The following is a 13,451-nucleotide window of genomic DNA, read 5'->3' on the forward strand; positions in this document are numbered from 1 at the left end:
AACAATCGTTTAGATTGTAGCTTTTTAGGGTTGATATAAAATGAATATCTGACAGAACATTATAGGAAAATAACTGAAAATTTGTTAATATTGGCAACGTGGCTTAGGTACATGACAGTACGAGTCCGATAGACAAGAAGTTACCAAAAGGCAACCAAAACCTACGGAAAACGTTTAAAATGGATTGGCAAAAAGCCAGAAAGGATCGCGAAGAATATTTTGAAAAACTTAGAAAGTGGTTAGATGACGCTCGATTGTGGTACAGCCTTTCAACTTCAACCGGTTCTAACACTCTTTCCGGCTTACAGTTTCCCCTGGATGGGTCTCAAGGCCAGTCTAGCAACATTCCCTACAACCAGCAAAACCCTTATGCTGCCTTCTATCAAATTCCCCTTGCAGACCAAAATCAAGAAGCCCACATCCTCAATAATGAACAGTTTCCAAATGTGGACTTGGGAAACAATCTCGAAAATAATAATGCATTTAATAGAGTGCCCTTCTACCAGACATATCCCTGTAAGTAGTCTTGGCTATAACTGTCTTTAAATATAAATAACATATTGTAGTCATCCTACCTCCGAATTTATTGAGGCTTCCAACTACATATGAATTTAGAATTCCTCCTCTTTGGAAGAGATTGTGTGCTGAAATTATTGATTTTTGTGTGTTGTTCACTTTAAAATTAGCACTAACATTCGTTTTTATGGAGAGTTTCAGTGTTGGGTAAATAGAAATTGTATATAATGTATTATTTTTTAAACAAAATTAACATAGAAGTGCCCTGTATGGTCTAGACATGATCCAAAAGGGACTTTTGGAAGATCAAGAGGTGAACTTACCTTTGGCTTTTGAACTGATGTTCCTGGAGGCTCTGCATAAACTTGTGGTTTTGTTTTTTGAGGTATTTTATAAGTAAGGTTTAGAGAATTTGTAACTACAAAGGTTTCTCTTGCAGACCTATTTTTTACATGGTAAAACATGTGCCACGCCAGGTAAGCGCTGCATGGGTCTGATGGTTGTCCAAGTTGAGGGTTTAAACTTAATACCTAACAGGCCAATAGAAACGGTTTCTGCAACAGGAGTTAAAGCTTTAGGTTGGCAACGAGCATTTCTTCGATCTACTCTAAAGAATCTCATAGTGGGCTTATTGCTACCTTTATGCCTAACATTTTATGTATTCCCATTCAATCGTACCAGTTATGATATGATGTTCAACACTATAGTGGTAGAGGCACATCCTGAGTTTTTGTTATATCAAGCCTTGATAATCAGATAAAAAGGATATAAAATTAATTACTATAAAATGTGATCTAGTCCTGCTAATATTGGACCAGCCAATGGTGGATTGTGATAAAGTTTTAGGTTCCAAAAGACTTTTGCTTCTGTAAAATTAACCACTTCAAAGCTTCCTTTAGTTATATATAAGAAATAAAAATTTAGTGAAGTAGAGTTAATATTAATAATTTGTTTTTTGCCAACTAAATTACATAAAAATGACAAGTGATGTGAAAACAAATACACACTAGAAAACTGATGAGGCATTCAAATACATATAAATAATTTTAAAATTGTTTAAAACGCGTTATAAAAAGGAAGTAAAGAAACTAGGCGCTAAAATTATAACAATAAAACATTAGGAGCACCCATTGGTAAACTATTCTTTTAAATATATGTAGATGTATTGTTAAAATGTCATAATAATAGGCTCATATCAAAAAATTCATTCTATAAACAGGGATATACATATACTCCCCACCTCAGGCTACTATACACATGTCTTCAGAACAGAATTTCCCATTTGAAGAGCACAGCTGCATACTTCTTATAATCAGGCCAACGAAGTAGAGAAAAGGATCAGTCAATATTTCTTGTTTACACGATGGCTAATCGAATATTGTCTGCTAATGATTATACAGTACTGTTTTCATTGCTATACACATGGTGTTTTAGTGCGTGTAAGCAAAAGGCTATTAGGTAATTGATGAGTGCGAGGCATAAAGGCTTCCGTTTTTCCTTCCTTGGTCAACGATCAGCAAATCGTATGGGTTGATACGAGAACAGACGCAGGTCTACGTAATTTTGGAGGACAGAAATTACGCTCATATATGTAAATTTGAATGTGTCGTTTGAAAACAAATTCCGTAAATTTTAACATAGCTTTATCGCTATAAACACCACGATAGAAATGGGTTTTAGAACGCATTTATTGAAAAACAATTTTTTGTGGCATTGTCCTGTACTTGCGAGTTAACGACGCCGGATGATCGTTGACAACAGAAAGGGAAACAGTAGCCTGTTTTGCTCGCACTTATCAATAGACTTTTACTGGCACTCACTAAAACTCCATGTGCATAGCAGCGAAAGTCCAAGTTACTGTATAATTAATAGTGTCGTATACAGTATGGTTTTATGGGATACATTATATTGGATGTCCATCTCTTGCGAATATGCTCTACTTAACACTGTCCTGCCCAACACACACCTTGTTTCCTGTCTGTTAAAAAAAATCTAAGTTTTAACGCGGTACCATTAGCGACATACAAGCACAAAGTTAAGAAGTAAAACTTCACGACATACTCTGTCAAAGGCTTTTGCGAGATCGAAATATAGTTCCGGAATCCGATTACCTTTATCGAGCTTTTCCTCCACAAAGTGAAGAGTTCAGTAAATAATATTGCCATGTCAGTAGGCTTTTTGGGGACAAAATGAAACTGACTATTATTTATATTTTTTAGATGAGACCAGTTTTAATTGTTAATAGGTTTCTCAAAAACTTTAGACATAGAAGATTCACAATCAACAGCACGATAGGTCCCAATATTCGGCCTTTCTACATAGGTACTGGTTTATACCAGCGAAATCGTTCATCGGTATTTAAAACGGTGAAGCTAGATACTCGGCGGTAAATTTTACAATGAAGACAGGTATATTATTCATACTACAAAAGAACTTGCTGGGCAAACAATCTGCATATTTCATTATCCACAACAGGATGAACAAACATAGTCAGTATTAGAGCATTGATTTAATTATCTGGCAAATAAGTATTCAACTGCGTATGCATCACTGTGAACATGTTTTTTTTTTAAATTATGATTGAGTATATGATATTCTACGAAGTTTAAGTCCAATTATATTCAAATTTCAAATTCTGTTATCATTAAGGCCTTTATTAATTTTAGTTCGATAATATTTAGGTGTTTCCTTTTCAGCTTTATATAAATTATGTGTTTCCTTGCTTTTAGTAATTTTACTGCCGACATATAGGACCTTAATGTAATTGATATACTTCTTGATATAGTAGCAACTTATTGTGGTTTGTTCTGATTCACTCTACAGTTAGATATAGGAAAGGCTTAATTGAGAAATAGTGGGATAAGAAATTGGAGAATGTCTGATACTTATTTTTCGCTCTATTAGCAAAATAAACTTCGTACTAGTTTTCATTAGCAAAGTAATTAGAAAACATTAAACTTTTATTATTATAGAATCTCTTAATGTAATAAGAAATAGAATTTGTTTGCAGACCAAAAGAGCAAATATCTAATGAATACAGTATAGTGATCAGAAGCCTGACAGTGAAGTATTTCGGAACATAGTAACGTGCAATATCTTATACATGTACGAGGTGTGTTCAAAAAATAACGGGAATTTTGTGGGGTGTATTAACTGTATGCAATTTTTTGCTAGTTGTGTTGGTAAACATATATTGGAAATTTAGTCTATTGACAATTGTCAAAAAGTTGACGTTGTGTTTGACACAAGTGGTGGTCTTTGAAAAATAGATGAAAGAATTTGCATTAAATTTTGTCAACAAAAAAATATGAACTATAAATTCAACGTCGTTTGCATGAAGCAATTCAGAGAAAAACGCCCAAATTTGTGGTGAAACAATTTACGGCTTTTGCACCATGATAATGGGTTGACTCATACTTCCCTGCTTGTTCGTGAATTTTTGGCCAAAAACGATATTGCAATGATACCACGAGTTCCATATTCGTTAGATATGGCCCCCTCTGGCATCTTTTGGTTCTCGAAAATAAAGAGAACTTCGAAAGATCACCGTTTAGCAAGGATAGACGTGATTGAAGGCGTGTCGCTGAAAGAGCTAAACAGTATTCCAAAGTTTGATTTTCAAAAGTGTCTCGGAGATTGGAGGAAGTGCTGGCATAAGTGTATTTTATCTAACGCTAGCTATTTGGAAGGGAATAAAATTAAGGTAGTCGAATAAATAAAATTCTTTCGAAAAACTTAAAATGTCAGTTTTTTTCTGATCATACCTCGTATAATACATATGCCGAAATACTTTTGTAACATATTTACTAAATTTTAATGGCATAAATTGGCAAAGAATATGGGTACAGAAGGTAAGGTATGATTCCTTTAAATATTGACGAGTTTTTCACACAATATTTACTAATTTAACCATGGTCGATATCTCCACCTAGCCGAAGGCTGCACCGCCTTCTTTAATTCTGTCTATGTGAGGTTTGAAACAATAGTATTTCAACGGATCCACCATTGCGCATTGTAATCATTTACATTCAGAAAGTTAAAGTTAAAATCTGATAACAAAACCAATTTAGAATTTCTGTAGGTAAAGTCTACCAACTCGGAAATTAAAAGAACTATAATACTACCAATTGGTGACATACAATCCACAAATTACATCGGCTTCCACACGTTTAACAAAAATTTAGTTGCACAAAACTTTAAGTGTATGGTTCAACAGGGTATATAGGAAGGCTGAAGTATATACATTTGTCTTCAATGGTTGAATGTTGGCAGCTATGGAAAAAACTGTTATTCTGAATACTGGATTACACTAAGTTCCACCAGTGTTTGAATGTACGCAAATGAATAAAATAAACAGAGTCTGAAAGGTAGCTGTATTTATTTGAAAACTACATAGTGATGAAAATATTGGGTTTACGCTAATGCAAAATCCGATTTTGCAAAGATCACAGAAATGAACGACTTTAATTATTTACATAATAGAAAGAAACTGACGAACTTCCCTTACAAGGGTCCCCTAGAAAAATTCCGCTGAATGTACATATGTTACAAATATAACTAAAACTCCTATCATACTTACTATACAAGGTCGTTAAAAATAAAAATTAGACCCTAACAATATATTTATAAAAATATTAGAACATATTGTGTAGTCACTTTTTTGTTCGTTTCCCCCTTTTATCAATTTTTTTATTAGCAACGTTTGCTACATTTTATCACAAATATATGATTCTTTTACCTCAATACTGTTTTTAAGAGATAAAAAACGCTGATCAAGGCAAGATGATACATGATATAATAATATATGGTTGTTAGCGACTACTTCTAAAGTAAACACATGTAAATACAATAGAAACTAACAATTATTTTGTATAAAGTATAATGTAATACGACCTAAACCCTGTAAAACTGCCAACTGAAAAAATGTGACAAAAACTTTGTAAAACTTAACGGTAAGAGTCGCAACTCTTAAAAAAAGAAGCCAATCGAAAAACACTTTTTTAAGTGCTTGTTTACCCGTATTATATAATTCTTATGCTCATCGAAATTAATACCATTTGCGTAAAAAGGGCCGTGAATTAGTATCTAAAAGGAATGTTCAAGACTTGAGCCAAATTTAAACCATTCCTTTGCATGCTCGTGTAACCTATTAAAGAACATAATTGAAAGCATATGCGCATTAACGGGCATTAAACTTTAAAAACTTCGAAGTGCCATCTACTTACCGACTCGAGTTACTATAATATATTTTATAAAAATATATCAAATGCTTAAATATCTAAATCATGGCTCAATGAATCATTTTATGTATCTTCAAAATTTTACCTAATCGTTGTTTAACAGTCTTCATCCCCTTCCTCGGTTTCGGGGTAGGCGGGGTCGACGGCGCTCCCGAGGAACTCGGACTGGAGGTTTTAGCCAAAGTACTGCCATTACTGCTCGGCCCAGAACTTCCAGCTAAAGCGTTTGCTGTCGGTAAAAGAAGCGAACCTGGCGGATTACTGGTCGGACCCCTTAATTCTAACTTTGGCTTGGTTTTTTTACGACGATACTGTCGTTTTTGCGATACCAATAGACCCTGTAACCACAGAATCTAAGTGAGACACGAAATCTATGATAAAAAGGTGGGTTTATACCTTATCTGTGGAGTCGATGGATCTTCGAGCAGCCGCTGCTTCTAATACCTTCTCTACCGCTTGCTTTTTGGTACCTTCTCTAGCTGGACGGTTCATTTTGGGTAAAAGAGGTCCCACTCTTGCTTTCGGATTCCAAGCTTCATCCACTTTGGTGCGACCTCGCGGCTTGAATATGTGAATGTCTTCGTCGTCTGAATTGTCCAGTGATGGATATACTTTTGGACAAATTTACACCATTAAAACTTATGTTTATTGTATTGCAACGTTATATGATCGTAACAGAAACTTACTGTAGTCCTCATCTTGATGTACGTTGTTTACATCTTCTTCAGAACTCTGTTGGCACCCGTTCTTCGAGTTAGGCGCCCAGTTTTGGCTAATGGAGAGCATGCCAGCGATGGCTTCTGAGGTCGAGGGGGATGTGCTTCCATGTGACCTGTTCCTAAAGAAAATTGTCCATGCTTTATGCGAAATACAAGAAACTATGAATGACTTACGGCACAGAGAGAGATGCTTGTAGTAGAGATTCAATTCCATTAGTGCTTAAACCAATCGGTATTTTATGTTTTTTCGACTGTTTAGCTGCGAAAATACCAGGATTGTACCTAAATGTGTCTTGACTTAGATACTGTAAACATGTTCTACTTTGCCCAGAGACAGGCGTGCAATATGATTTTTTATAGCTGGAAACATCGCAGTTCTACTAAAATCTATATGATTCGTTAACGGTCGCATTGTACACTATAATGCATAGGGAAATTTATATGGTTTTTTTCCACCTTTTTCTTTTAGAGCCAAGCATTGTTACATATTATCTAATCACGAAAATTGTTCCATTTCTCTAAAACCTATTTCTGAAGATTATATAGCTTTGTGTTAAAAATATCCGTTTGTAATTCTGTTACTAATATCAAATCCATCGTGCCTACTTTTGCGTAAACGCTACACGTTCCAAACTTAGCTGGGGAAAGTTGTGTCATACCAGTACAACTTGCCCACAATATTTTAATTCGTTTCTTTAATTGTCTTATGCTTTCTTAATCTCAAATATATTTGGCGATGGTGGGTAAAAGCTGATTAAAAAGTAAAAAAGAAGCAAAGTGGGACAAGTTTACAGCACACAAACTAACTGACTCACCAGGTAGTTTAGTTTTAATGCCCGATTTCTTCTTTTTTTTAGGGTTTTCATCGATGGTAAAATTAAAACAGTCTTCGTCTCTATCACTATCGTCATGAAAATCGTAAACATCTTTACTGTCAAAGCCATCACCGTATGGATCATTAGGCATGGTTAAGTCGTTTTGTATGATCGTGGGTGGCATTAGATCTTTTGCCCTTCAAAGTATAGGCTTTTAGGTAGTAACATCACAAATATTCAAGACGATAATACCTACCCTAACTTGAATTTTAAAACAGTACCTCCTTTGTATTCAGCAACAGTCTCTTGAGGCCTGTCAAAAGGCAAATTCCACAAATGACTGTTATGCATGCTAGGCAATGGTTGAGAGTTGTAATTTGGCAATTGATTGCCGTTTGCGTTTGATCTTTCATACGGATAAGTGGCAGGCTTAGGTAAACTCAATTTTAAACTTGCAGGGTTGACAGATTTAGAGTAAGTTGGAGGTGAATTGAATTGGGCTGGAGCTACAGGCATATACTAAAAAGTAAGGGCTTTTTAAAGCAATTGAAGGTAGAAAATGAATAAACTGACCTCAAAATTAAAGGTTTTAGGGGATAGTGAATAATCAACAAAATCTTTATTTACAGGCTTTTTCCTTTTTCTTTTAGACTCTCGCTCTGGTTTGGGAGGATTCAAATGGTTAATTATTCTCTCGGCGTGTCTGATTTCCTTTCCTATATCTTTAAGGAGCTTGGGAATATTTATACCATAGGGCAGCTGTTCACTGACAGCGAAATTAAACTAGAATTAAACAGATTAGTAAAGCCAATGACAAAACAATACAAACCAATAAGACAAAATCTTACTTCTTTTTCACTGTTCCACTGTTTAATAGCTTGTTGCAGGGCTTTAAGGCCAGTCAAAAGATTTTCTGGAGCCCTGGCACCTCCAGTCATGTTAATTTTTATTACTTCTTCCAAAAGTTTAGTGGCAGCAAAGAAATTTATTGTAATAAAGCTGGGATACATATACTTCGTTTCTGTCTTAATTTTTCGTTCAATTTCATAACAACTTAACTGCATATTTATATTGTAACTATGTAGAAAATTACCACCAAAAACTAATGAATCAACGGGAGTGTACACTGCGTGAATCCATCCAGTGGGGATTAACATTGTTTGACCTTGTCTAAGATGAAATTTGTGGCACTGATCCACCTACGGATTAGACTTTGACGCATTCAACTTCCATACCACTTAGTGGTTTCTATTACCTGATCACCAAAAAATGTCTCACTTTGATTGGTAGAGGTCATCCATTGAGAATATAAAGTTAGATTTGCTGGTGTAGGTTTTACAAAGAAAAATACTTTTTCACCTCTCAAGACGTGGTACCAAACACTAGTACCTCCAAAGTCTATATGAAAATCTGTATAAGAGTCTTTGACACTCATTAAGCAATACTTTTGAACTTGGGGACGACCTTCACAATTCTCAGGCCAAATTGAATTAGCCCAGTCTAGTTTCCTAGCTATTAATGGTGGCTCAATAATATGTGTCATCCTAAAATTGTTAAAGGAATGTGAAAAATTATTGAAAACAACAAGTGGGTCGATTCAAGGCTTAAACTGCTAATATAAATTTTGTAAATTACTTTATAAGGATCCAAAATTTCCCTAACTTTCTAAATACTTATATAACACTTGCCTATTTAGATTATACTTATTGATTATTCATCCAAACTGTCTATATTCTAGGAACTACATTCTCTTGATTTTAATAATTCTAAACAGTATTTGCACATTTTCTTCTTAATGTTATATAAGGCTGGCTTTAATAGTTTGTGTGAGACAAACTACCATCTATGTTTCTCATTTTGTTCAGAGGTTTTTTAACAGCAATATTTTTCAAATGTAAACTCTTAAGATCTACTATAATAACTTTACCAACAATAAAGGGGGGAATTTTGTTTTTTTTCTATTATAATTTATCACAAATTTTAAATAATAGACATTAAAACAGTCTAAACTGTTTGTTTAATGGTACACCCTATAACTTTCCTGCAAAATTACTGAAAATATCTATTCTCCTTGATGACCTCAAACATATACTTAAGTAATTATACAGCATCTACTTTATGATTACCACTCTTAATAAAATCTTTTATGTTGCTGATATGGGAACATTTAAAAAAATATATTTTATTGGTTAAAGGTTAGTGTTACAAAATTACCATTTTTAATATATAATGGAAGATGTTTCTCAAAAGCAATGTTTATAAAGCAAACTCACACTATTTTTTATTCTGCATTGGCCCCTGAAGTTCCCACTATTGTAACTGACCCCTCTATATATAATTTCATCCTATTTCTTATACTTCCTCTGTATTTCCTATATATTATTTTTATTTTTCCTTATTTTCCAAGAAGTTCCTGTATTTAGTAGAGGCCCAAAAAAATCTTGCTAATGACTATACACCTTATTTCTTTAGTGGTTTGCTCCTTAACTCTTTCTCACCAAATTAAAAACATTCCATGGTTTTTAACACAAATGAAATTAGTAATTTATAAAGAACAAAAATTATTTAGTAGTTCAAAATGTTGAATATGTACTATCATATGTTAAAAAAATGAAGAAAGATATCTGAATTTAAAAAAATATGACACATTTCTGTAGTAGATACAACTAATCTAATGCAGACCCTAACATCTTAATCTTTTCATATAAATTCTTCTGACCCTGTTTAGTGCCTTTCTTCATTTAGTTAAAGCTACATCCTACTCTCTTAATTTAAATTAGTTTTATTAAATGGTTTAATTTGGATGAGAATGATCCAAGTAGCTATTAAAGTGATTGAAAAGAATTTATGTCAGCAATTGCTTATTATCATGGTACTGGACACTAATTTACAATTGATAATACTCTTTAGAAATGGTTCCACATAAAAGGTATATAACAAGTGATGACCACTTACCCAGTATTTGAAAATTCTAGGCTAACTACATTAAATATTCGACTCCTGTCAATATTGACCACATATTCTATAAAATCTCTTAAAGTCATTCGTATGCTATTTTGTCGACATACATCAATGACATCAATTTCTTTATCATCCCCTACTAATTTCATTACGTCTATGTATGAAAAGTTCTCTGGGGGCATTATCATGTCCAAGCCCTCCTTGGTATTGACTACTATGGGATTGTTGAAGCCTTTTGTTTCAATAAATTCCTGTGTCAATTCAGATCCTGAAAGTTTGATCAGGACATCATCTGCAGGGGGAAAATGCCTTGTGCACAACTCCTGAATAAATGCTGGTGTTCCTGTTTGTACTGGTTTGTTGGCTGCTTCAGGATCCCAATAGTCATGACGGTGGGAATTACGAATTGTTTTATCTACAACACAGTAGTAAAAAGAATGCTAATACATGTGTTCGAACCTACATATTGAAGGTCCTATTATTGGTGCACACCTAGGACAATGGTACTTATCTATTGCTATTGCTTGCCATTCTCGAAAGTCACAGCAACTAAAAATTTACCAGAAAAAGAGCTTTTTTTGCCTGAAAGAGATTAAAAAATACGGTTTTATTGTTTACAAACTTACGTGCTGTGAAACCAATCTTTACAGGAGTCACATTGGATCATAAAATTATCCGAGTTGTAAGGCTGCCCGCAGAGGCAGTAGGACGGTTCTGATTTGTATTCAGGGGGCACATTGAAATTATTTACGTTAAAACCTGTCTCGGATATGTCCATTCCGAAAAATGGATTTTGAGTTTGAGACTGTTGTGCTTGTGCCTGTAACATTTTTGTTTGACGTTTTTTTGTTGTCTGTCTACGACGAGAAACTTCAAGTATGTCAATTGCATGTCAATGCGCTATTGTCAAGTTGTGCGAATTTAGTGAATTTATTATTATTACTAGCTTTCGTTCTTTTAAAACTATTATTAGTTTTCATGACTTATGATATTTCACAACACACTTTTAGAAAGAGATATCGATAATGTCAGTAATGTGTTCTCTTCTTCTTCTATGTCTGCCTGCGACATCTTGTAGCACACGCTAGAGAGTACAAATTGAGTAAAGAAAAACCTGTATTTATATTTACGGAAATTGTGCATAGTGCCTAAAGATGACAGCACAGATAGGTTTTTATATAGAGAGACTGTTTTGTAATTTATGTTATATCTATATACAGAGTGTCTCAATAACAACTCTGTTATAAGACGATATCCCTGTATGGTTAGAGTTACTCGAAAATGTTTTGGAGGGAAATTGTTTGGTTTGATGAAACTTATTAGGTGATGGGATTTTACTGTTTTTTTATTATTTCCAGCGGAAGGTAATGTCAACTTCCTTTTTTCAAATAGAACACCCTGTGTATTTTTTGAATTTTTAGGTTCTATGCATTAAGGTAATTAAATAATAAGGTCTTCCTATTTGTAGACTTTACGTTTAAAATATCATATGTGAATTTTGGCTGCGTAAAATTCAGAAGCACGCCTGTAATTTTGTTCACACTTTCCTAATACTAGTAATATGTGTACATATACAGGGTGAATCTGAAAGAATAGGCCCACACTAAACTGGAAATATTAAACACAAAATATTATATATTAAAATATATATTCAGAAAATTATAATTACTTTTTTAAACCAGTGCGTATATTTTTCGTTTAAAGTGTTGAGAGTCATACCAATAGTGACGACGCTGATTAAATTTAAGACATTGTTTTCGCCCAAAAGATGTGTTTTTACACTTATTTTATACTCTTCAATTTTCATAAAAATGTTGAATGTCGGAACGGACTTATTAGAAAAATTTTTTAAATATTATAATTTTTTATCACTCTGTATTTTGACCCATGCTCGTATGAATTTTTTTTGTTATTTTAGCCTCTAGAACCTACAATAAGTAATTGGCAGAATTATTCTGATACAGCCTGAATATGTATTGTATTCATATGAATAAAGCATAATACAATATCCTTGAGGTATAGAACTAGTTTATAAGAAGGTTCTATTCAACATTACTACTGTACAGGATGGTTCAGTGACTAATAATAGCTAAGATTCGTAAATAGTGTAGCCAAATTGCGCAAAAAAAAACAAAACATGTAAAAACAGTTTTTCAAAATAAGTCCCAAACTGATAATTTTAGGAACAAAACTTTATTATTAAGGATTATTAGGTTTTTTAAGGCCCAGACACTGATCTTAATATATTTTTGTGTTGTTATGACGGATTTGGATTTTTTTCCCAAAATATTTTGTAAACCAAATGATACTTAGTAACTTTGTTTTCGAATCTTAGTTTATCATAGAATGTAGCAACTTTTATCTCGTTTAACCTGACATTGTAACTTTAACGATTTAGGATGAGACAATAATGAATCATGAGAATTGGACCAACCTATATATCTATAATTGTTTTTTCCCAGAAATACGATATTGCTTCGAAAAAATATTTCTTGCGCAACAACTTTATAGAATATTATGTATAATTAACTCTCATCAACAACAAACATTGTCAATGGAATAATAAGTTTAAAGAAGGTTTTCTTACAACTCGAAACCTGCAACTTAAGTGACCTTGATTTTTTAAAATTTATTTAATGTATTTTATAGCTTGTAGCAATGTAGCATAAGTATTCATGGATGTAGAAAAGCATTATACAGAAAGGTGTTTAGAATTCAAATGAACAAAAATTTGATTTATTACGATTCTCCCTTATTAAAAAAAAAAATGCGCTTACGCTGAGGTAAAGTTGATCCAAAATATTATTAAATACTTGCATCAATAGAAATGCCTGACGCCACTCTATTGAAAATGCATTGGTGCTTTGGCTAAACTAAAATTAAGATTTGGGGTAAAATAGAAGGAGTGGCAGATAAAAGCCATTTATTTCCCGGAGACAAGTTTATACAAGGTAAAGGCGGGAACTATTCGACTCCTTGGAATAATCATTTTATCTACCTTATTTTATCCCAAATTCGGACTAAAGCCGCTTTATCCAGGAAAGCGTGTGTGCAAGAAACACGAGATTTAATATCTAAATAGTACGAAATGTTTCTGGGGATCCCCAAAGTTTCTCCCATCGATGGAAAGGAAGTATTCCTAATAAAGAAGGCTCGGGATTCTTAATTTTCTTCTTTACTCGTATCCTGTTTGCGCATAT

General features: G+C 33.5%; 2 protein-coding genes across 4 annotated transcripts; one reads left to right on the top strand and one right to left on the bottom strand.

The window, feature by feature from the left end:
• Window positions 1–95: 95 nt before the first annotated feature.
• On the top strand, window positions 96–4,250 carry LOC136347106 (protein FAM8A1). 3 transcript variants are annotated; one of them, XM_066296799.1, is made up of 5 exons: window positions 96–516; window positions 567–723; window positions 775–901; window positions 956–992; window positions 1,054–1,183. In XM_066296799.1, the coding sequence occupies exons 1-5, from the start codon at window positions 180–182 to the stop codon at window positions 1,059–1,061; spliced, it is 666 nt and encodes a 221-aa protein (XP_066152896.1). In that variant the 5' UTR covers window positions 96–179; the 3' UTR covers window positions 1,062–1,183. The 3 variants fall into 3 exon arrangements, with proteins under 3 accessions (XP_066152896.1, XP_066152895.1, XP_066152894.1); XM_066296798.1 differs by having other exon boundaries at window positions 778–901; window positions 956–4,250; XM_066296797.1 differs by having other exon boundaries at window positions 97–516; window positions 956–4,250.
• Window positions 4,251–4,875: 625 nt separating this feature from the next.
• On the bottom strand, window positions 4,876–11,120 carry LOC136347073 (histone lysine demethylase PHF8-like). The gene is made up of 12 exons (XM_066296721.1): window positions 10,878–11,120; window positions 10,715–10,800; window positions 10,246–10,666; window positions 8,546–8,834; window positions 8,139–8,489; window positions 7,864–8,073; window positions 7,547–7,809; window positions 7,291–7,487; window positions 6,650–6,734; window positions 6,443–6,594; window positions 6,153–6,367; window positions 4,876–6,094 (listed from the first exon to the last, which is right to left on the bottom strand). The coding sequence occupies exons 1-12, from the start codon at window positions 11,078–11,080 to the stop codon at window positions 5,807–5,809; spliced, it is 2,760 nt and encodes a 919-aa protein (XP_066152818.1). The 5' UTR covers window positions 11,081–11,120; the 3' UTR covers window positions 4,876–5,806.
• Window positions 11,121–13,451: the final 2,331 nt, after the last annotated feature.

Source organism: Euwallacea fornicatus, chromosome 26, assembly GCF_040115645.1.
Source record: "Euwallacea fornicatus isolate EFF26 chromosome 26, ASM4011564v1, whole genome shotgun sequence".
Lineage (NCBI taxonomy): Eukaryota > Metazoa > Arthropoda > Insecta > Coleoptera > Curculionidae > Euwallacea > Euwallacea fornicatus.